The sequence below is a fragment of the Carcharodon carcharias genome, chromosome 15, assembly GCF_017639515.1.
Source record: "Carcharodon carcharias isolate sCarCar2 chromosome 15, sCarCar2.pri, whole genome shotgun sequence".
NCBI lineage: Eukaryota > Metazoa > Chordata > Chondrichthyes > Lamniformes > Lamnidae > Carcharodon > Carcharodon carcharias.
This window is the reverse complement of record NC_054481.1, coordinates 28,882,307-28,904,114: the sequence shown is the minus strand read 5'-3', so window position 1 is coordinate 28,904,114 and position 21,808 is coordinate 28,882,307. Positions and strand designations below refer to the sequence as shown.

Below are 21,808 nucleotides of genomic sequence, written 5' to 3'. Positions count from 1 at the left end.
GGAATATACCTTGACTGTGCCCAAACCAATTCTTTTTGAAGGTAGCCCATTATTCAGCTACAGTTTTTCCTGCCAATCTTTCGTTCCAGTCTATCGGGCCCAGCTCCGTTCTTGCCCCATTGAAGTTGGTTCCTCCAGTTAATTATTTTTTACTCTGGACTGCCTATTGTCCTTTCTATCATCATCCTAAAACATACAATACAATGATCACTGTCTCCTGAATGTTACCCCACTGACACTTGATCTACTTGGTCCACCTCATTTCCAAGAACCAGGTCCAACAGTGTGTCTTTTCTTACTGGTTGGACACATACTGCTGTAGAAAATTCTCTTCAACACAATCTAGGTACTTTTGCCCCTCTCCGCCCTTTACACTACCACTGCCCCAGTCTACATTCGGATAATTAAAGTCCCTCATTATAACTACCCCATAATGCTGCATCTCTCTGTAGTTTCCCTGCAGATTTGTTCTTCCACATCCTTCTCACTATTTGGCAGTCTATAGACTACACCAAGCAATGTAATTGCACCCTTTTTGTTCCTTAGCTCTAGCCAAATTGATTCTGTCCTTGAACCCTCCAGGACATCCTCTTTCTCCAGCACTGCAATGCTCTCCTTAACCAATACCACTACCCGTCCTCCTTTCCTATCTCTTCTGAACACCTTGTACCCAGGAATATTTAACACCCAGTTCTGCCTTTCCTTGAGCCAGGTCTCTGTTATCGCCACAACATCATACTTCCACATGGCAATCTGCGTCTGTAACTCCCCAAACTTATTTACTATGCTCTGTGCATTCACATACATGCATAGTAACCCAGATTTAGATTTTGTTACTTTCTCCCTTACCCTGAACTTTACCTATCAATTTATGATTCTCTATACCAGTACTATCTGTCCCTCCCAGTATTTTGTTCATCCTGATATTCCTCTCTAATATTTTTTCTTGGTTCCCACACTCCTGCAGAGTTAGTTTAAAGCCCTCTCAACAGCACTAGCAAAACTGGGAATTCATTCCCAGTTCTGTTCAGGTATAACCCGTCCAGCTTGTACATGTACCATCTCCCCCAGAGCCAGTCCCAGTGTCCCAGCAATCTAAAGCCCTCCCTCCTGCACCATCTTTCCAACCATGCATTCCTCTGCCGTATCCTATTTCCGTACTCACTGGCACATGGCATTGGGAGCAATCCGGAGATTACTACATTAGAGGTCCTGCTTGCTAATTTTCTACCTAGCTCCCTAAATTCTGATTGCAGGACCACATGCCCCTTCCTACCTAAGTCATTGGTACCAATGTGGACCACGACCTCTGGTTGATCATCCTCCCCCTGAAGAATGTCCTGCAGCCGCTCCGAGACATCCTTGACTCTGACACCAGGGAAGCAACACACCATCCCGGAGTCACATCTACATCCACAGAAATGCCTGTCTGTTCCCCTAACCAATGAATCCCCTATCACTATAGCTTTTCCTTTCTTATTCCTCCCCTCCTGTACAGCTGAGCTGCTCATGGCGCCACAAACATGGCTCTGACTGCACTCCTGAGAAACCAGCGACTTCATCAGCTTTCAAAACGGAAAACTGATTTATGAATGGGACCCCAGGGGACTCCTGCACTACCTGCCAACTTCTCTTGGACTGCCTGGTGGTCACCCGTTCCCTCTCTGTATCCAGGCCCTTAAGCTCCAGTGTGACCACCTTTCTGAACGTCCTATCCACGTAACTCTCAGCCTCGCGGATGCGCCACAGTGACTCCAGTCGCCCTTCAAGCTCTGAAACCTAGAGCTCAAGTTTCTGCAGCTGACAGCACTTGCTGTGCACGTGGTCAGCCAGGACACTGGTAGCTTCCATGACTTCATACATATTACAGGACACACATTCCACTTGACTGAGCTGCCCTGCCATTGCTTAACTCTACTCCAAATGTGGACTCACTAGTGCCCTGAAGAATTGAAGCATAACCTCCCTACTTTTGTATTCAATTTCCCTTGCAATAAATGATAATATTCAATTAGCTTTCCTAATTACTTGCTATACTTGCATACTAGCCTTATGTGATTCATGCACAAGCACACCCAGATCTCTCTGCATCTCAGAGCTCCGCAATCTCTCACCTTTTAGATAACATGCTTCTCTTTTATTCTTCCTGTCAAAATGGACAATTTCACATTTTCTCACATTATACTCTATTTGCTAGATATTTGCCCACTCACTTAACCTATCTATATCTTTTTGTCATCTCCTTATGTCCTCTTCACAACTTACTTTCCTACCTATCTTTGTGTCATCAGCAAATTTGGCAACCATCCCTTCATCCAAGTCATTGATATAAATTGTAAACAGTTGAGGTCCCAGCAGTGATCCCTGTGGCACACTTGTTACATCTTGTCAACCTGAAAAAGAACCATTTATGCCTATTCTCTGCTTCCTGTTAGCCAGCCTATCTTTTATCCATGCCAATGTGCTACCCCCCAAACCATGAGCTTTTATTTTCTGCAATAACCTTTGATGTGGCACTTTATCAAATGCCTTCTGGAAATCTAAGTACAGGGCATCCACAAGTTCCCCTTTATCCACAGCACATATTACTTCCTCAAAGAACTCCAGTAAGTTGGTTAAACACTTTTTCCCTTTCACAAAACCATGTTGACTCTGCTTGATGACCTTGAGCTTATCCAAATGCCCTATAACTTCTTTCATAATAGCTTCTAACATTTTCCCTATGACAGATATTAAGCTAACTGGCCTGTAATTTCCCACTTCCTGTCTCCCTCCCTTTTTGAATAATGGAGGGAGACATAAAACAGGAAGATATTTGCTGTCTTTCAATCTAATGGGACTTTCCCCTGAATCTAGGGAGTTTTGGAAAATTAAAATCAATGCTATCAACTATCTGACTGGACACTTCTTTTAAGGTCCTAAGGTGAAGAAGTCCATCAGGACCCAGGCTCTCGTCAGCCCGCAGCTTCAACAATTTACTCAGTACCACTTCTCTGCTTATTGTAATTTTCCTGACTTCCTTCTCCACTTCCATTTCCTGGTTAATAGCTGCTTCTGGGATGTTACTTGTATCCTCTATAGTGAAAACTGATGCAAAAAAACTGTTCAATTCACCTGCCATCTCCTTGCTTTCCATTATCAATTCTCCAGACTCACTTTCTACAGGACCAATGCTCACTTTGTTAACTCTTTTCTTTTTTTAAATATTTATAAAAACTCTAACCATCTGTTTTTATATTTCTGGCTTGCTTTCTCCCATACTCTAATTTTTACCTCCTTATTAGTGTTTTAGTCATTCTTTGCTGTTCCTTGTATTCTGTCTAAGTCTTCTGGCCTGCCACCTGTCTTTGCACAATTATATGCTTTTTCTTTTTGATACTATCTTTAACCTTTCTAGTTAACCATGGACGATGTGGACTTTTTCTTACTCGTTGGAACCTATCTACTTTGTGCATTCTGAAATATCCCTTTAAATATTAGCCACTGCATCTCTATTGATCTATTCCTTAACGTAATTTGCCAATTCACTGTAGCTAGCTCAGCTTTCATGACCTCATAATTGCCCTTATTTAAATTTAAAAACATAATCTCAGACCCACTCCTCTCTCCCTCAAATTGAATGTAAAATTCAATCATATTATGGTCGCTGCTACCTAGGGGTGCCTTCACTATTAGATCATTATTTACTCCTATCTCATTGCACAATACCAGGTCGAGTATAGCTTACTCCCTGGTCGGCTCCAGAACATGCTGTTCTAAGGATGTTACATGATAGTGTCAAATTAACTGAGTTCAACATCCACCTCCCCGAGGTCACGGTGGCATTGCAGTAGCCCTGGTAACAGTCCAGGAGTGCTATATACAGTTCTGGTTAACACAACAAAAGGGTTTCATTCTGAACAAGGTCATGTAGAGCCACAAGAACTCAAGTTAAAAGCCACAAGAATGACTTAAGTTAGGATTCTTCAGCCTCACAAAGAGACATTACATCAGGGAACAATTTTTAGGTATGAGATACTTAATGGGATAAACTAAAACTTACTTTGGTTATGCCAAGACAGTTGTCAGGAAGGATTTATCAAACAGGATGGTCAACAATTGGAATGGATTGTCAGGGAGGTTTGAAGCCAGTACACCCAACTTATTTAAGAAACAGACAGAAATTTAATGGGATGTTGGAAGGGTCAGAGTACTGGGAAATTGAGATCAAATGGGCTATTAATGAGAAACTGTCATGGTTGGAAACTTTTAACCCAAAAATCAATTCTAAAGCAGATCACCTAATGACTCAACAACATCACTTACCCTGAAGGCCAGATAGTTTCATTGTGGAGAACGCAGATTTGATGCATTTTACGACCACATTCTTTACATTCAACAAATCTAAAATGAGAAAATAAAATATCAGGTGTCAAGTTTTGCAATTGTAACATTATGTTTGCACATGAATAATCAAAGTTGATAAATACGCAACTCAATGTTAGAGCAAAGGAAGGGCTACAAATATCCTGCATTAAACTGTTTTCATTACTGTAAGATAAGATGCAATAACTACAAACTGTTTGAATAATTAAAATTAGGATAATTTGTTAACAATCCCTGAAGGATCCTCCTGCTCATAGCTGCAATCAGAAAATTCAACTGGAACAGAAAAACTAGAAAAGCTTTTAAGCGACCAAAGTGGTGATTGGCAATCTAGGATAAAAGGGAGCAACCAATTATAGGTCAAATAATAATTTCAAGAGCTGAATGTTACAATGAAGGCAGGGTCCCCACTCCCAATGTAATAGTCAGGGGGCAGATTCCCCTCCACTTGGCCGACTGGTCCCAGAGCCATTTAATTGGTCTTTAATTGTCTTGAGGTGGGAATTCTAACCTGTTCCAAGAGGTAGTCTCACCTCAGATTACTGCCGGCCAACCAAATGGGAATGCAATTTGGGAAGGAGGATCCTCCAATAGGTATAGGATGCAGCTCTTGCTGTGTGGCCTAGAGACTTGGTCCTGGCCTTCCTACTGCAGGAAAAATCCCAGCGACAGCAGGTGAGGCCCTTAAGTGGCCATTAATTGGGGGTGGTTGGGCTGGCGCCACTGGCATGTAGCCTAATTTTATGCCTTTCACCTGAGGGGAGTGCAAAATTCCAGCCAAAGTGACCGGGAGAAATGAATACCCAAGATACTTACGGTTCAGGATCCAATGTATCATTTTTCTTCTTTTCAAACTGATCTTTTGAAATGGTTCTGTCAGAAAAGAAAAATCAGTGAAGGGTTCTGATTCATAAAACAATACACTACATTTTCTCCACTTTAGATTCTTAGTACAGTGCTTAGATAATATACTATATCTGCATGCTTCCCCACCCCCCTGTCAACCCCCAATATCCTCCAGCCCTGCATACATATCCCATTTTGTTTGCAACACATGTTGCCCAATGTACAGGCAGATTCTGAACATCCAGACCTTTACATGCAACTTCTGAAAAAGTAATTAAGGGGTTCATGACAGCAACTTGGGATGTTACGTTTAACCAACTCACTCTCATTATGGAGAAGTGACAGAAAATCTAACAGAACTACATTCAAGCAAAATCCTGCACTGAAGAGAAATAACATACTTTCACATGCAAATCAGTAATAAGAAATCACCTAGCGTGAATAAAAAGCAAAATTGGAACTGTGTTTATTTGGAAACTGCATAAACACACGAGGATCCTTCATGGTGCATACAAGGGCCTTAGCTGATGTTGCAACTCAACTCTTTTCAAAGAAGTTGCAGCAATGATGGGAGGCAAAATTCTGACTCAGTTTTCTGAGGAAATGAAACTTGAGGCAGACTTTTGATGAAAATTTCTGTCCTGACTTATCGGTCACTGAATATCAAGTGTGAGATGGGTGGGATCCTCCAAAGCACAAAGCTCATCAACTGTGAGCAAAAGTACATTCAAGCATTATAACATGTAAAATAAGTCACAAAACAGCAATGACTTGAAAGAATCTAGAACAAGCATTTACTGAACAAGATACAAGCTCAATCCACACCATGTCTGCAGTCAAGGAGCTATATTTTCCAGGCGCTTTTGATGAGCTCAAGCATTGAGTGTTTGTGAATTGAAGTCCTTAACTAAAGTAGGTGGCAGCTTCTACCTCAATTAACAAAAGCCAGAGGTGAGATGAGAATTTTTTTAAAAATTAGTGAATTAAGATAATCTGGAATGCATCACCTGAAAGGGAAGTACAAGCATATTCAATAATAATTTTGAAAACGGAATTGGATAAGTACTTGAAGGGGAAAAATAGAAGAACAGGGCTATGGGACTAATTGGCTAGCTCTTTTATAGAGCCAGCACAGTCATGATGGACTGAATAGCCTCCTTCTGTGTGCAAGGTTCGATGATATGAATTGCTACATGGACCTTTTGCAAACTAGAATGTGACAACAGGTGGGACTTCACGATCAAGAAACTGCAATTGTCCTGACAGCAATGCTTTCTGATTTGCTCTGTAAAACTTTTAAATACTGTATAAGCATTTCGAGAGAACAACTGGGTGTGCAGACGTGAAGGGTGGATATACCAGGCAACTAGTATGGCCGTTTTAAGAGCAATACCATGACATGGAAGTCCTGTGTGTCCAGAGGTATACCAGGTCCTCCATCTAAGACATAACAGATAGGAGTAGAAGGCCACATGGCTCATTGAGCCTGTTCTGCCATTCAATATGATCATGACTGATCTTTGGTTTCAACTCCACTTTACTACCCGCTCCCCATATCCCTTGATTCCCCGAGGGGCAGATTACATCTGTCCATCTCAGCTCTGAATATATTCAATAATGGTACATCCACAACCTTCTGAGACAGAGAATTCCAAAGATTCCACAACCTTTTGAATGAAGAAATTTCTCCTAATCTTGGTCCTAAATGATCGACCCCCTCATCCTGAGACTGTGTCACTGTGCTCTATATTCTCCAGTCAGAGGAAACCTCTCACTATCTACCCTGTCAGGCCCCTTCATAATCTTGAACGTTTCAATGAAATCAGTTCTCATTCTCCTAAACTCCAGGGAGTACAGATCCAATTTACTCTGCCGCTCAACAAAGGACAACTCTCTCATTCCAGGAACCAATCTAGTGAACCTTGACTGTACTGCGTCCAATGCAAGGATATCCTTCCTTAAACATGGAGGCCAAAACTACACACATTATTCTAGGTGTGATCTCACCAAAACCATGTATATTTGTAGCAAGACTTCTTTATTCTTGTACTCCAATCCCCTTGCAATAAAGGCCAACATGTAATTTGTTATCCTAATTGCTTGCTGTACCTGCATGCTAATGTGTGTTCCTTCTATGAGTATAGCCAAGTGTCTCTGAGAATCAGCATTTACAAACTTAATGCCTTTTAAAAAGTATTCTGCTTTTTTATTCTTACGAGCAAAGTGAATAATCTCCACTTCCCCGCATTATAATTCATCTGCCGCCTGTTGCCCACCCACATAACCAGTATATATCTTTTTTCATAAAAGCAAAATACTGGGGATGCTGGAAATCTGAAACAAAAACAAAAATTGCTGGGAAAACTCAGCAGGTCTGACTGCATTGTGGTGAGAAAGACAGAGTTAACATTTCGAGTCTGTATGACTCTTCATCAGAACTAAAGAGAAATAGAAATGTGGTAAAATATAAGCTGTTTAAGGGGGGCTGGACAAGTGAAGCTGCATAGAGGGCCAGTGATAGGCGGAGGCAAAGGAGAGATTGTCTTAAACAAAAGGTCAAAGGGGTGTTGACGGTGGTGATATTAGCTAAAGGATGTGCTAATGGTGACATTAAGGGTGGAAAGCAGGATGAGCAAGTGACAGATGGCCCTAGTGGGGGTGAGGTGGGGGGAGGGGATCAAAATAGGCTAAAAGGTGGGGATAAAACAATGAATGAAAATAAATTTAAAAAATAATAATAGAAATAGGTGGGAAAAGAAAAATATATTAAAAAAAAACATATATATATATTTGAAAAAAGGGGATCAAAAAGGGGTGAGGATGGAGCAGAGAGTTCATGATCTGAAGTCGTTGAGCTCAATGTTAAATGTGGAAGGTTGTAAAGTGCCTAATCGGAAGATGAGGTGCTGTTCCTCCAGTTTGTGTTGAGTTTCACTGGAACATTGCAGCAGGCCAAGGACGGACATGTGGGCATGAGAGCAGGGTGGTGTGTTTAAATGGCAAACAACAGGGAGGTCTGGGTCATACTTGCGGACAGACTGAAGGTATTCCGCAAAGTGGTCACCCAGTCTGCGTTTGGTCTCTCCAATGTAGAGGAGACTGCATTTGGAGCAGCAAATGCAGCAGGCTAAATTGAGGGAAGTGCAAGTGAAGTGCTGCTTCACTTGAAAGGAGTGTTTGGGCTCTTGGACGGTGAGGAGGGGGGAGGTAAAGGGGCAGGTGTCGCACCTTCTGTGGTTGCATGGGAAGGTTCTGTGGGAGGGGGTTGAAGTGTAGGGGGTGATGGAGGAGTGGACCAGGGTGTCCCGGAGGGAACAGTCCCTATGGAATGCCGACGGTTTGGTTGGGGGGGGTGGGGGGGGGTTTGAAGGGAGGTGTGTTTGGTGGTGGCATCATGCTATCATGCTGAAGTTGGCGGATATGGTGCAGGATGATCCTTTGAATGCGGCGGCTGGTGGGGTGATAAGTGAGGACAAGGGGGACCCTATCATGATTCTGGGAGGGAGAGGAAGGTATGAGGGCAGATGCGTGGGAGATGGGTCAGACACGGTTGAGGGCCCTGTCAACCACCGTGGGTGGAAAACCTCGGTTAAGGAAGAAGGAAGACATGTCAGAAGAACTGTTTTGGAAAGTGATGCATCTGTTCCGATAATGCCAGAGGCGAAGGAACTGAGAGAATGGGATAAAGTCCTTACAGGAAGCAGGGTGTGAGGAGCTGTAGTCAAGGTAGTTATGGGAGTCGGTGGGCTTGTATTGAATATTGGTGGATAGTCTACCACCAGAAATTGAGACAGAGAGGTCAAGGAAGGGTAGGGAAATGTCAGTGATGGATCATGTGAAAGTAATGTATATCTTTTTTCAGCCTCTTTGCGTCCTCTCCACAGCTTGCATTCCCACCCAACTTTGTACCATCTGCATGGCATGTTAGCTGAGTGAGCTGACAATGAATTTCAACAGGTCAAAAAAGTCTTCTGTGATTATGGTTGGTGCAGTTGTTGTCATTCCTGGCTGGATTTTAAGGATGATATTGGATATGAGAGAATTGTACAAACAAGTAGAGAAATGTCCTTAACTCATGATATCGAAAAATCACCTCACAATATTGTTTGTCTGTCTTGATTAATTTTACAGCAGGATAGAAGGTTGCCACAAGTCTATTTCTGGGCTACATCATTTATTGAAAGTAAGATGGGCTGTATCTAGGCACAAGGTCTACTCATGTGACTAGATGCCAACCCTGCTCAAAGGATTTAAACAGTAAAGATGATATTGGCTTTCAAGACCAGAACTATATCTGATAGTCCTGATTTACAGCAGCAGGAGCTGAATACTTTGAAATAAACTTGCATTTATATAGAACCATAAAAGTTCTATACAACATTCTTTACACAATGAATTACTTTTGAAATTAATCAGTGTTAAGGTGTTATGTAATTATGTACTTCATTACAATGATTTTACCCACAGAAGGAGGGCGAGTGCTTAAAAAAATGCTCTGAACTCAAGCTATTTAAAGTGCCTGGACACCTACAGCTAGTTTGGGTGTTCCACAAAGTGAGCAAAAGTTAGAAAATTGTGTAAGATGCTGACATGAGGCCATGTTGGGAAAAAAGGTGATGTGAACATTGTGCCAAACTAGGCAACGGTTAAAATCAAAATATATCCTGGGCTGTTAGTATACTCGGTACATAATGCTACAGTGGTTACAAAATAGAAAGTAAGATGAATTATACTGTACAGTCAGTAGAACGCAAATGGGAGGTTGCTATTGTGAAATTGTACAGTGCTCTAGTCAAAATGGGCAGATCTTAAAATTGGTACCAAAGTCTGAATGAGCTGAACGTAGAAGTAGGCTAATTTCGAATGCAAAAATCATAACGTTTGGTTCGGAGACCAGTTGATGTTGATAACTTTGTAAAGTCACCAACGTCAATTCAAAGTGAAAAATCTTGCTTAAAAAGGCAAGAACTAATTTCAAAACTTTTAGAACTATTCAGAAAGACACAGGACTGCTTAGATAGGTTGAATACAACATTTTCTAGTATAAAAGGTTACTGCCAATGGGAAGGAAAGAAAGAATTACATTTATATAGCACTTTTTAGAACCACTGGATGCCCCAAAGTTCTTTACAGCCAATGAAGTCCTTTTGAAATGTAGTCACTCTTGTGTTGTAGGAAATGCGGCAGCCAAATTGCGCACAGCAAACTCCCACAAACAGCAATGTGATATTGACCAGATAATCCTGTTCTTTTGCGATGCTGATTCAGGATTAACTATTGGCCAGGACACCAAGGATAACTCCCATGCTCTTCTTCAAAATAGTACTACGGGATCTTTAACATCTACCCCAAGCAGATAGTTGAGGCCTCGGTCTGATGCCTCATCCCAAGTACTGCAATTCCGACAGTGCAGCACTCCCTCAGTACTGTACTGGAATGTTAGCCTTGATTTTTGTTTCAAGCCCTAGAGTGGGACTTGAAACTGGAACCTTATGACTCAAGAGTTCTACTAACTGAGCCATGGCTGACAGAAGAACCAAGGTGGTATATGCACCATTTCTTTCTTCTGTTGGGACCTTTCCAATAGAGCAGAGACACACTTCTTTGGCAAAAGGGAATTACTGTTCAAGGTGCCAAACTCTTAACTGGACAGTGTCTCAGTAGTTTTTCCCAATCTTAACAGCAGCTTATTTGGTGTGGATGGAAGATAAATGAAAGCAAAACAAGTTAGGAAATTGGACATCTGAGCAAGGTGCAGAGTAAATGACATTAAACTCAGGCCATTTCAAATGAGGAAAATTCTCAGCTTGGCTGTGTGCAATATTCAAGTTAATTTCATCTGAGACAACTTGAATGTTTAACATGACAAGTTGCACTGCAGACATGACTAGCATTCCAGAGATTGAATACCTACAAGTTATAAGAGCTGTCCCAATGGTCAAAAAAGTTCTGAATTTCACATTTGGATGGAAGATGTAAAAATTCAAAAGCACCTTCCTTTGCACAGATTGGCTTAGAGGTTAGAGTCCAATGCACAATACATTTTGACTGGAGTATTTTTAATCTATAGAAGAACCACTGCTAATTTTCAGCAAATGCAATAGTGAAATAGGTAAAATAAAAGTTTCCCACCAACCTTTCAGTGTTATTCATCCTAGGCCACGTTTCCAAACATGCTCCAGTCCTGCACAGCAGGGGATATTTGGAAAAACAAGCTCTCAGGTCAGGATATATTTGTTGAAAAATGTGGACACAAAAAGGTTGAGGTGGCCAATGCTAATTCCATTTTACACAGGAAATGGCAACATATAGGAAACAAGTAAAGTTCTTACTTACGTTTGTGGTTGTGCAGGATCGTCACCCAGAGTGACACTGTCGCCTTGGATTTCATTGAAGCACTTCTCACAGAAGTGATACCTGTCAGCAAGAAGGCCATATTTGGGTGAACTGCTCGTCCACACAACACAGCCAGCCCAGCAACGGAGCCACCAATCACAGAGGAGGGCAGATCACCACGGCGAGAGGATTGGTTGGTTGATTGATGAGATTATAGGTCAGTGTTTTACCAGGTTGGGTCAGGTCAATGTGGACAATGGGGTGGGGAGGGTTAAGATAAAAAGGGGAGGAACAAACAGCACAGACAAAGTAAGACGGAACACCAAGACAACACAGAGCAGAAAGCCAAGGCAAAGCATAGATTAGCATTTGGTCTCATTGGATAGGTTAAAAAGCAACACCACTACATAATTAAATCCTTAAAATTTGATTCATGGGCATGTTGCATCATTTGGATTACTAGTGTTTTTATCAATCAATTTTTAGCATGTTCTTGGGCTTGTTTATGGTTCCTGTGCTTGCATAGCAGGGTAATAACCCATATTACAATGAGCCCCAGTAGGTTTATATTTACTTTTAATTTTTCACTTAATTGCCAATGGCTTAATAAGGACTTCCTTAAGTACATTATGATACAGTTTGCTTAGCTGAATCCTTGATCAATATTCTGAACTGCATGCTGCTGAGCAGAAATTCGATCGACAGGTTGGAAATTTTGCCCACATAAGTGGTGGCATGCAGCTTCCTTCCTGCTCATTTCTGGTGCCCGGCGTGGTTTGATTGCTTAGGTGAGATGCATAATTTTGGGTTGCAAAATCATGATCATAAGAGACCTTAGAAAGTATCTTATGGCTCAGGTATTGTACTTTGTTAAGAATGCTCCTGGGCGGAATGCTTTGTTCAACGGGAGAAACCTGGCCTCAATGGAATTAGCAGGCAGGTAAGACAGAGGTCAAACACCATTGCCACAGACAGAGGAAATTTGCAATGTATAAGCGAATTATGCCCAAGTTCAGAACATTTCATGGAGTATTCGGTAACTAAAGTTTTATTAAAAAAAACCCTCCAAACTTGTTCTTTAAGTGCCCCTCCCTCAAATAAATTTAGTCACCCTCTAAAAACGGCCAGTCTCCTGCATCCAGGCATTCCACTGAATGCCTTGGCAAACACATTGCCAAAATAGGACAGACTACTTGCAATAGAATTATATAAAACTGACAGAAATTATAAATATACATGGCATCATTCAAATCCTCAAAATATTTGAATGTCATGTAATATATAGCATTTGGAGTTTCTGAACTATCATGAGTGCTTGTTACTAGAGGTGTCTATTTTGGACCAACCACTGCAAATAATATTTTACCACCTATCTCTTGGGTGTGTATTTTTTCTGTAAAAAAAAAAAAATCAGCAAATAGATGAGATTTGCCAGTGCATCCCATGCAAGGTTAAGCTCAAAGCTGATTTGCAGACTATGTGATTAAGTGGCCCTGTTTCCATCTCAACTAGTCACCCAAGACTCACTAGTGTTGAACAAAGAGCAACGGCTGGGTAGGCCAAAATGAAGGTGACTACATCTTGTATCTGCCTGGCAAACATATTGAAAAACCTTAAAATGGGCATACTTTTTCAACAAAAACCTCTCTGGGAAAACCACTGCAAAGATTGCTTGCAGTGGAAGCAGGGGCGTAGCAGGAATATGGAACTTTCTCCTCTACAAGGCTGTGGATGCTGGGGATCAATTTCATAGTAAGATTGATCGAGAATTTGTTAGATAAAGGTATCAAGGAAACTGGAGCAAAGGTGGATAAATGGAATTGAGGTATGGATCAGCCATCATCTAACTGAATGACAGAACAGGGGACTGAATGGCCTTTTCCTATTCCTTAGCTCCAGTCACTTGCTTTTAGTTTTTCTACTTGCAATGTAATTTTTTGTTATCCTTTTCCAGTTTTGCTTTTATTTTAAAAGTCAGGAAATTTCTCAAAAACCAAAAACTTCAATGTAAAATTTGGATCATTTACAATTCAGCTCCTTAAACTGGACGCAGTTGTTGATTTCTAAATCAAAATGAATACCACTCTGCTGTGCACTCTGGACCATTAGAAAACCCAAATGCGTGCTAAAAATTTGAATAATAAAATAACTAAGAAGCTGGCTGGGCTGCGATAAGCTGCGTGGCCACAGAACAAAGCGAATCTGGTCACCTGTAGTAAAAGTGAGGGTAACTATGCAAGACAAAGATTCACGGGAGTTTGAAGGTGAGGGGTAAGCAAAGGGAATGTGAATGCATCCACAAAGCAGTACCAAATATTACGCAGCAGGTATATGCAAATCTTGTAAAATCTACATTAGAACCATGGGTGCCACAATTCAAGAATCTAACATCACAACAAATCCAGAGTTTGAGAGATTTATAAATTAGGAACATGTATACATAATTAAAGATTTGCCCCTGCTCTAACAATACCTACCACATTGGGTTATTGAAAGCAGAATTACTTTGCAGTTCTGTTTTTCATGTATTTGTGGTTTAGTTATTAGTACCACAAGAAGAGGCTGAATTGCCTTTTCTGTGTAGTACAGGTTGGGCTGCAAGGTGTACTTGTGCACAGTTAACCCTGCATGCACATAATTCTAGGAAGGTGTCATGATATAGGGAATTGTAGGCTGTTGACCTATAGTTTCCTGTGACTCTACTGCTTCCATGATGGAAATAAACATCAGCTGTGGTTGCCACCTTTTACTCGTGCTAGATTTTCTCACAACTTAGACAAGCCTGCTGTGCCTTAGACTTGTTTGGAGAAAAACATGGTCCTCTGGTGTTGTCCACAGCTCTGTAATATCAGCAGCTCATAAATTTCACTAAAGAAAAACAATATTCAAAAATCAAACTATTTTTGAAAAGCCTCAAGATGGACATCAATAGAATACATTTGCTTCACAGGATAAAGTTTTGGAAAGTTTATTACTGGGGCCTTATATATTCAGGGTAACCTTTCTATGAAGAGGTTGGTTATATTGCAACATTTGCTCCAGAGTTGTAATTCTTTCCAATATTTCTGTTGCAGCAAAATTATGACAAAACGCAACTTCCAGAACATTTTACTGCATTAGCTAATAATCTGTATATAGAGCAAATTCTCTATGTTGACAAGCACTCAACAGCGGCATCTAAGCTCTCAGTGATTTAACTTAGTTTCAGAACTGAAACAAGTGCCGCACAACTGTTTAAGGGACATTTCAAATATTCCTACAGCTGCCGAACCCAAGTAACAATTTTACCAAAACAAAAGTTAACTGCAATTAAATAATTATTCTCATTATTGTGGCACCCTTAGGCCTAAGCAAATATTGTGTGGTTCCTGTAAAAAGTGTAATTTTCTAGCAAATCTTATTTTAAATAGAGTATTATGTAGATTGTGATTTACAATAATACATCATCAGAAAGAAACAATTATTATTTGGCAACAGGATTTTAAATGCATTTGAGGTTACAAGTAATATAGCAAATTGAACTATTCAATGTCACAGAGGTTACAATGAATTTTGCTAGTGAAAAGTCACCAGTGTAATTAACACACTTAAAGTAGATGCTGTTAAGTGATCCAAGTCCTTTATTTTCTTTGGGACTCCTATATTCAGCAACTCAAAATGCTGAGTGTTCTGAGTTCACCAAAAGGAAGGGTTGCGAACCTGTCCAAATCCGTTTAATATCTGCTTTCAAAAGACCAGGCTGTACCCTAATAAATTTGAGTACAATCCTTGATATCAAACAGATACTAAATTGTAGAGGGTTCTTATATAAAGGCAAATTCCTGTAACATTTACTGGAACCACACTTTCAAAAGGTTATTCCATTCTTAGAAAAATATTATTGTCCATGGTTATAACTAGACACTGCTTTCTTGTAAAAGCTTGGCACTGCTGTGAATTCACCTGTGTCCACATGACCATAAATAAACAAGAAACAACCAATAGGTGGATGAAGAGCGTGAGCTGACGCCCTCTTGTTGGCTCCCTCATGCACACACACCCAAGCTCCTGCCTTACTGCAAGGTTCTGAATGGCACCAGCAAGATCATTCATCTATGTGTACAACACGCAGGTATCACATACAAACACACAGTCTCACTCAAATAACAGCAGTGAATTGACATGCACGCATTCTGGAAGAAAAAGAGCATTTAATTTAGTTCCAATAGCATATGACTTAAAACTTCTCTCTTCCATGTGTATAGCCATTTGACACAAAACTTCTGGCAGTCAAAACTAAAATCAAGCTAGTGTGTTTTCATCTAGATCCACTTTTAATATAATTCTGAATTTTCCTTCAATCATTACCCACTAAAAAACATCAAAATGGTAGTGCGGTATCTGCTCAACTGGCAAAGTTGCTGCTCACGGGGACACATCCTGCTCAGCTGAGTCAAATTTCTAAAGAACTTTGGTTAATTTGATTAAGAACGGATGCAGATCATTTGGCTGGGTAATTGCAGAATTGTTTTTGAAAGTTTGGGTGAGATTTGGAGATGACACTGTGTATATGTGCACAGTTATATTATGGCACCTGCAACACATTAACGCCATCTTGTAACACTGCCAGTATCTGAATTGCTACAGTACTGTGCACATTTGTGGTTAATGCCCCTCACTTGTGACTCAATATTTCCCATTTAATTTGGCAAATAAAATGGCCTCCAGCATAAGAGGTGTTAGTCATGACATTTATTACCAAAGACAATGTAAACCCTGCAAATTATTCAGTAATGTTAGAGAGTGGCTGAAGCAAATCATTCATTTACAGGCTGTACCCTGCAGTCGGATAGATTCTTGGTGACAAAATGGTCCATGCACAGTGCTTACTTGAAGTACAGATATAAGTTTTAAAAGTAAAATAACAGAGAACAATATCTGGGATCCAATACACCTTGAATTCCTTGCTGGTGCCAATTAAAACCTTGCCTATGATTTTTTTTCCCGTCCAGCAGCTCATACAGCCACAGCTCTGCACACAAAGTACTGCTGAGTTCAACATAGCAACAAAAGCAGGCTGGCATTAGACAATGCGTTTAAAGGTTTGGCGACATCAATCTCAAACAGATTCCCTAACTCAAGAACTGGTAACTGGAAACCTTGGATGACAAACCATGTGCATTAACTGGCTAAATCACCTGAGTCACCACACACGATTCCCATTTTATGCATCCCTCTAATTGCTACTATTTCATGCCATTATTGGGGGCTAAATTTAAAAATGATTTCAAATGGGTTGAAACATACACAAATACATCAAATGCTCCACAGTCAAGATTAAAAACAAGATAGTGTCTCAACTGTCTTTGTCTTATCTATGATATTAACATAAATATACAATTTTGGACTGTGAATTAGCAACTGGAATACTGGTTGATTTAGTCAGCTCTTTGGAGGGCTAATGCTAAATTCAGCCATTACCATTTTATCTATGTTTCAATTTCAAGTGATCTACTTATCTAATATGTGATGCAGCACAAGCCTGTCATTTCATTCCTCCTATAGGGCTGGGTGATTCTGGATCAGCTTCCCAGCTGATCTCAAGTGCTAGCCACCATTAAAGTGAATCGAGCTATTCCTGGACCACTGTGACCTCTCCCATAACCAACATCACATAAAGAGGCTGAGGATGGAATAGTGACCTAGGATAGAAAATCTATGCTACAGGAACAAGATTTTAGAACAGCTACCTCAAATATGAGACAATATTTTTTTCAGACAGGGATAGGTGGAATAATTTAAAGAGCAAACAGTGAACAAGACTTTAAAACATTACTGACTGTAGCAATTAGAAATATTGATAATTTATATTAACAGTTGTAACCGGGGACCTGACACACTACTGACAAAAATTCTCTAATCAGACAGACACTTGATAATGGTTGAGGCAATTATCCATAAAGACACTGAAATACATCAGAGTTAATGCAAACAGGCAAATGCCCATCTGTTCAAATCTTCATTCTTTAACTTTCACAACCAAAATAAAAATATAAATATTGATTGCCAGAAGCACAAAGAAACAAACTGACATTTTTGACAGCAACTCAATAAATATCAATTCCTCCAACCCCAGCATGTTTCATTTCATTTAGCACTCTGCTTTCTTTCTCTGCTCTATTTGACAGGGTGCTATTTCAGTTGCTAAAAATTTTAGTCCCCAAGCTATAAAACAACCCATTAACTTATCAGTGTTAATGCTACACATCCACGTGGAACAAGGATTATAAAACAGAATGCAAGCTTTTAGGATCATACTTTGGAGCTGAGCAGAAAGAGTGAGCCTGCAAATTCATTTTCAAAATGAGCTTTGGTTTCTGAAAACCAACATTCCCAGACATTGAAAACACATCTCTCAGCAGTCTGAATTCTAAAAGGCAACCGTAATATGACAAAGAAAATTCATTAAGTTTCATTAAACTCGCAGACAAAATCATAAATTTTCATTGCTCCCCCTTTGATACAGTTAAGGCAGAGAAAGTTAAATATATATCTTTGGAACTCTTGAAACAATATTTCAAATCCAAAAACACATAAAATGTATCCTACAAATAGTCAGCCAAAAAGCACTCTTTTGTGCACACTAACCTATACAAGTACATTTAGTACAAGCTCCGAAGCATGTAGGGCAAAACAAGGACCAAGATAATAAATCTGTCACAAATCAGAACCTTAAACAGCTCACAATCACACCTCTCATTGGGTCCAAATTAATCGGCTTCCATCCTATAGCTTTGATTAATCCTACATTTCTAATGTAATTGCACATAAATGGTAAATACAAGAAGCCTAATGAAAGCATCACACTTTCCTAAAGTTTCCCTGTAGCCAGGTAATGAACTTGGTTTGTCACTGGAAGGAGAATAATTTCTTATCTGCATCTCTGCTGCCCTCCCTTCTTTCCCTCAACACAATATTTAGCCTCCACTTCCTTACCTGTTCTGATAACTGAAATATGTGGCATCGCGAGGGATTGTACACAGCTGTTTTCCATAGCAGCACAATGTCTGAGGAGAGAACTCATACTGTAGAGAAAAGGCAAAACAACAAATTAATGTGATCTGCACTGCAGTACTCCGGTTCAGATGCAAACATCTTAAAAGCAGGAGCTTCAGTCTTCTCATCTCTGCATGAAATATGTAGCGAGTGACATGAACCAATTGTGTTTCTTACTAGTTTTAACTGTGCTAAATTTAATGCAGGATATGGGCTGTAAAAATAGGGAGAAATGCACAGCTCCAATAAAATTATATGCATGGCTAGGGTAGACCATGTAGGTATTCACCATACAAAGCCTAAAGTTCACCAGGGTGAGAGTTACTGGTTATGTATAACAATTTTCCACTTCAAGTATCAAGAACTGAAAATTTTTCAGGCACAGGCGGCCATTAGGCCTCACTACTCCATCTTTTTGATGATGATCTGACCTGCTCCACCCTCATGATGTTCCTTAACACCATCTCTTCTCTAGAAACGCATCTAGTTGTCCTGTAAGCAGATTTAAGCTATTAACTTCAGTTGTCTTTATTGGCAATTTATTCCACACTCCTATTATCATTGATGAAGCTCCCCAATTTCCTAGTTTTAACTCATTTTTCTACTAGTATTGGAGATCTTTAGGAGGAAAAATTGCCTGAGTCAAATTCATCCCACAGCTTCAATCTTTAGAGAGAGGAGGCCAGCAAATATCCAGAAGCGTCTTGTTGAAAATGTAAGAGGAAGTATGTTGGGAGAAGAGAATGGGTAAGGAGATTGCTCAAACTTTATTCAGTGTTCCTGTTGTTGAAGAAATAATACTTGTCTCTGCAATCCTACACTCCTGTACAGCTAGAACTTTGTAATGAAAAAGGTGGATAATAGCACGTGACATCATAGAAAAAGTGGTGGGAATTTAATACAAACTATATTTCTTCAATTATAGCTTAATCAACTAATTTTATTAAAAGCATGAAGTAGTTTACATTTTTTATAAATATTCTTACCTTCCGTCCACAGCAGTAGCCAAGAGATTGCATGACTGGATCAATTTCCAGCTCAAAGACCTCAGCCAATTTTGTACAGTATTTATATACACGTGAGGTCTTGCGGTTGTACAACCATGCATTGTTGAACATCAGCCATACATCTTCCACATACTGCCATGGCTCCTGGTACTGCCCAGTGTCCAGCTTGCGTTTTATTGTTGATAGGTCCATAGGATTCTTCACTATGTCAAAATAATCCTTTGAAGAATGTGGGGTGAAGCAGGGGGATGGGGAGAAAAGAAACAACATCCATTCAGTAACCAAAATCACAGCGCTCTACAGTCTTCAAGAATGACACAATCTCCATTGGGAGTTTCAAATCAAAACCTGAAGCACCATATTTATTTTTCAGTTTGAGAGAAGCATGGCTGCAGATTTTGGAAACCGTGAATCTTTGTTTTAAAATCAGGATTTAAAAAATTTCTTTCACGGGGTGTGGGCGTCGCTGGCTAGGTCAGCATTGATTGTCCATCCCTAATTGAGGTGGCCGTGGTGTGCCGCCTTCTTGAATTGATGCAGTCCACACGGTGTAGATAGACCAATGGTGCTGTTAGAAAGGGAGTTCAAGGATTTTGACCCAGTGACAGTGAAGGAACTGCAATATAGCTCCAAGTCAGGATGATGTGTGGCTTGGAGGGGAACCTGCATGGCAACATTCTCATGCATCTGCTGCCCTTCGAAGTGTTAGACATCATGGGTTTGGAAGGTGCTGTTGAAAGAGGCTTGATGAGTTGCTGCAGTGCATCTTGTAGATAGTACACACTGCTGCCACTGTGCATCGGTGGTGGAGGGAATGAATGCTGAAGCTGCTCGATGGGGTGCCAATGAAGCGGGCTGCTTTGTCTTGGATGATGTCAAGCTTCTTGAATGTTGTTGGAACTGCACTCATCCAGGCAAGTGGAGAGCATTCTATCACGCTCCTGGTTTGTGCCTTATGTGGACAGGCATTGGGGAGTCAGGAGTTGAATTACTCGCTGCTGATCCAGTTCAGTTTCTAGTCAATGGTAACCCCCAGGGTGTTGATAGAGGGGGATTCAAAGATGGCAATGCCATTGAATGTCAAGTGGTTAGATGCTCTCTTGTTGGAGATGGTCATTGCCTTGCACTTGCGTGGCACAAATGTTACTTGCCACTAAATCAGCCCAAGTCTGAATGTTGTCCAGATCTTGCTGCATATGGACACGTATTGCTTCAGTGCCTGAGGAGTTGCGAGTGGTGAATATTGTGCAATCATCAGTGAATGTGCAATCATCAGTGAATATCTCCACTTCTGACCTTATGATGGAGGAAAAGTCATTGATGAAGCGGCTAAAGACGGTTGGGCCTAGGACACTAGCTTGAGGAACTCCTGCAGCAATGTTCCGGGACTGAGATGATTGACTTCCAACAACCATCCTCCTTTGTGCTAGGTATGACTCCAGCCAGAGGAGAGTTTTCCCCGATTCTCACTGACTTGCTAGGGCTCCTTGATGCCATATGTGGTCAAACGCTGTCTTGATGTCAAGGGCAATCACTCTCACCTCACCTCTTGAGTTCAGCTCTTTTGTCCATGTTTGGAACAAGGCTGTAATGAGGTCGGGAGCTGAGTGGCCCTTGCGGGCATATGTTCATAAGAAGCTGTAGAATGAGGAAAGTCTATTTGAGTATTACTGAAAAAGAGAGGCTTTTTTTGTTGAAGCTTTTCATCTTGCACTCATCAGGACAATACACAAGATAATGCCAAATTGCAAATTGTCCTGATGAGTGCAAGATGTAAAGCCTAGACAAAAAAAGTCTCTTTTTTCAGGAATACTCAAGTCCTGTAGTACCAAATGACTATTTAAAGGCAACTTGATTATTGGCGCACTGACCTCTACCTCGCAGAGGCTGAGCATCAACTCACAGACACTTCCTCCTACCTCTCCCTGGACCATGACCCCACCTCTGAACATCAAGCCATTGTTTCCAGGACTGTCACTGACCTCATCTCCTCTGGGGATCTTCCTCCCACAGCTTCCAACCTGATAGTCACCCAACCTCGGACGGCCCGCTTCTACCTCCTACCCAAAATCCACAAACAGAACTGTCCCGGTAGACCGATCGTGTCAGCTTGCTCCTGCCCCACAGAACACATCTATCGTTATCTTGACTCCCTTCTCTCTCCCCTTGTCCAGTCCCTTCCCACCTACATCCATGATTCCTCTGACACCTTACGTCAC

General features: G+C 40.7%; 1 protein-coding gene across 5 annotated transcripts in view; it reads right to left on the bottom strand.

Annotated features, from left to right (window-relative positions):
* LOC121288695 (CREB-binding protein-like) overlaps positions 1-21,808 on the bottom strand; it is a 162,456-nt gene that overhangs the window by 23,533 nt on the left and 117,115 nt on the right. For 3 of the 5 annotated variants that reach the window (XM_041207434.1, XM_041207435.1, XM_041207438.1), the window contains 6 exons: positions 19,569-19,808; positions 18,523-18,611; positions 11,548-11,628; positions 11,348-11,395; positions 5,182-5,238; positions 4,306-4,383 (listed from right to left, as the gene is read on the bottom strand). In XM_041207434.1, the coding sequence (XP_041063368.1) occupies positions 4,306-4,383; positions 5,182-5,238; positions 11,348-11,395; positions 11,548-11,628; positions 18,523-18,611; positions 19,569-19,808 (593 nt within the window). The remainder of the gene's footprint in view (positions 1-4,305; positions 4,384-5,181; positions 5,239-11,347; positions 11,396-11,547; positions 11,629-18,522; positions 18,612-19,568; positions 19,809-21,808) is intronic. The other 2 variants (XM_041207436.1, XM_041207437.1) reach the window with 1 other exon arrangement.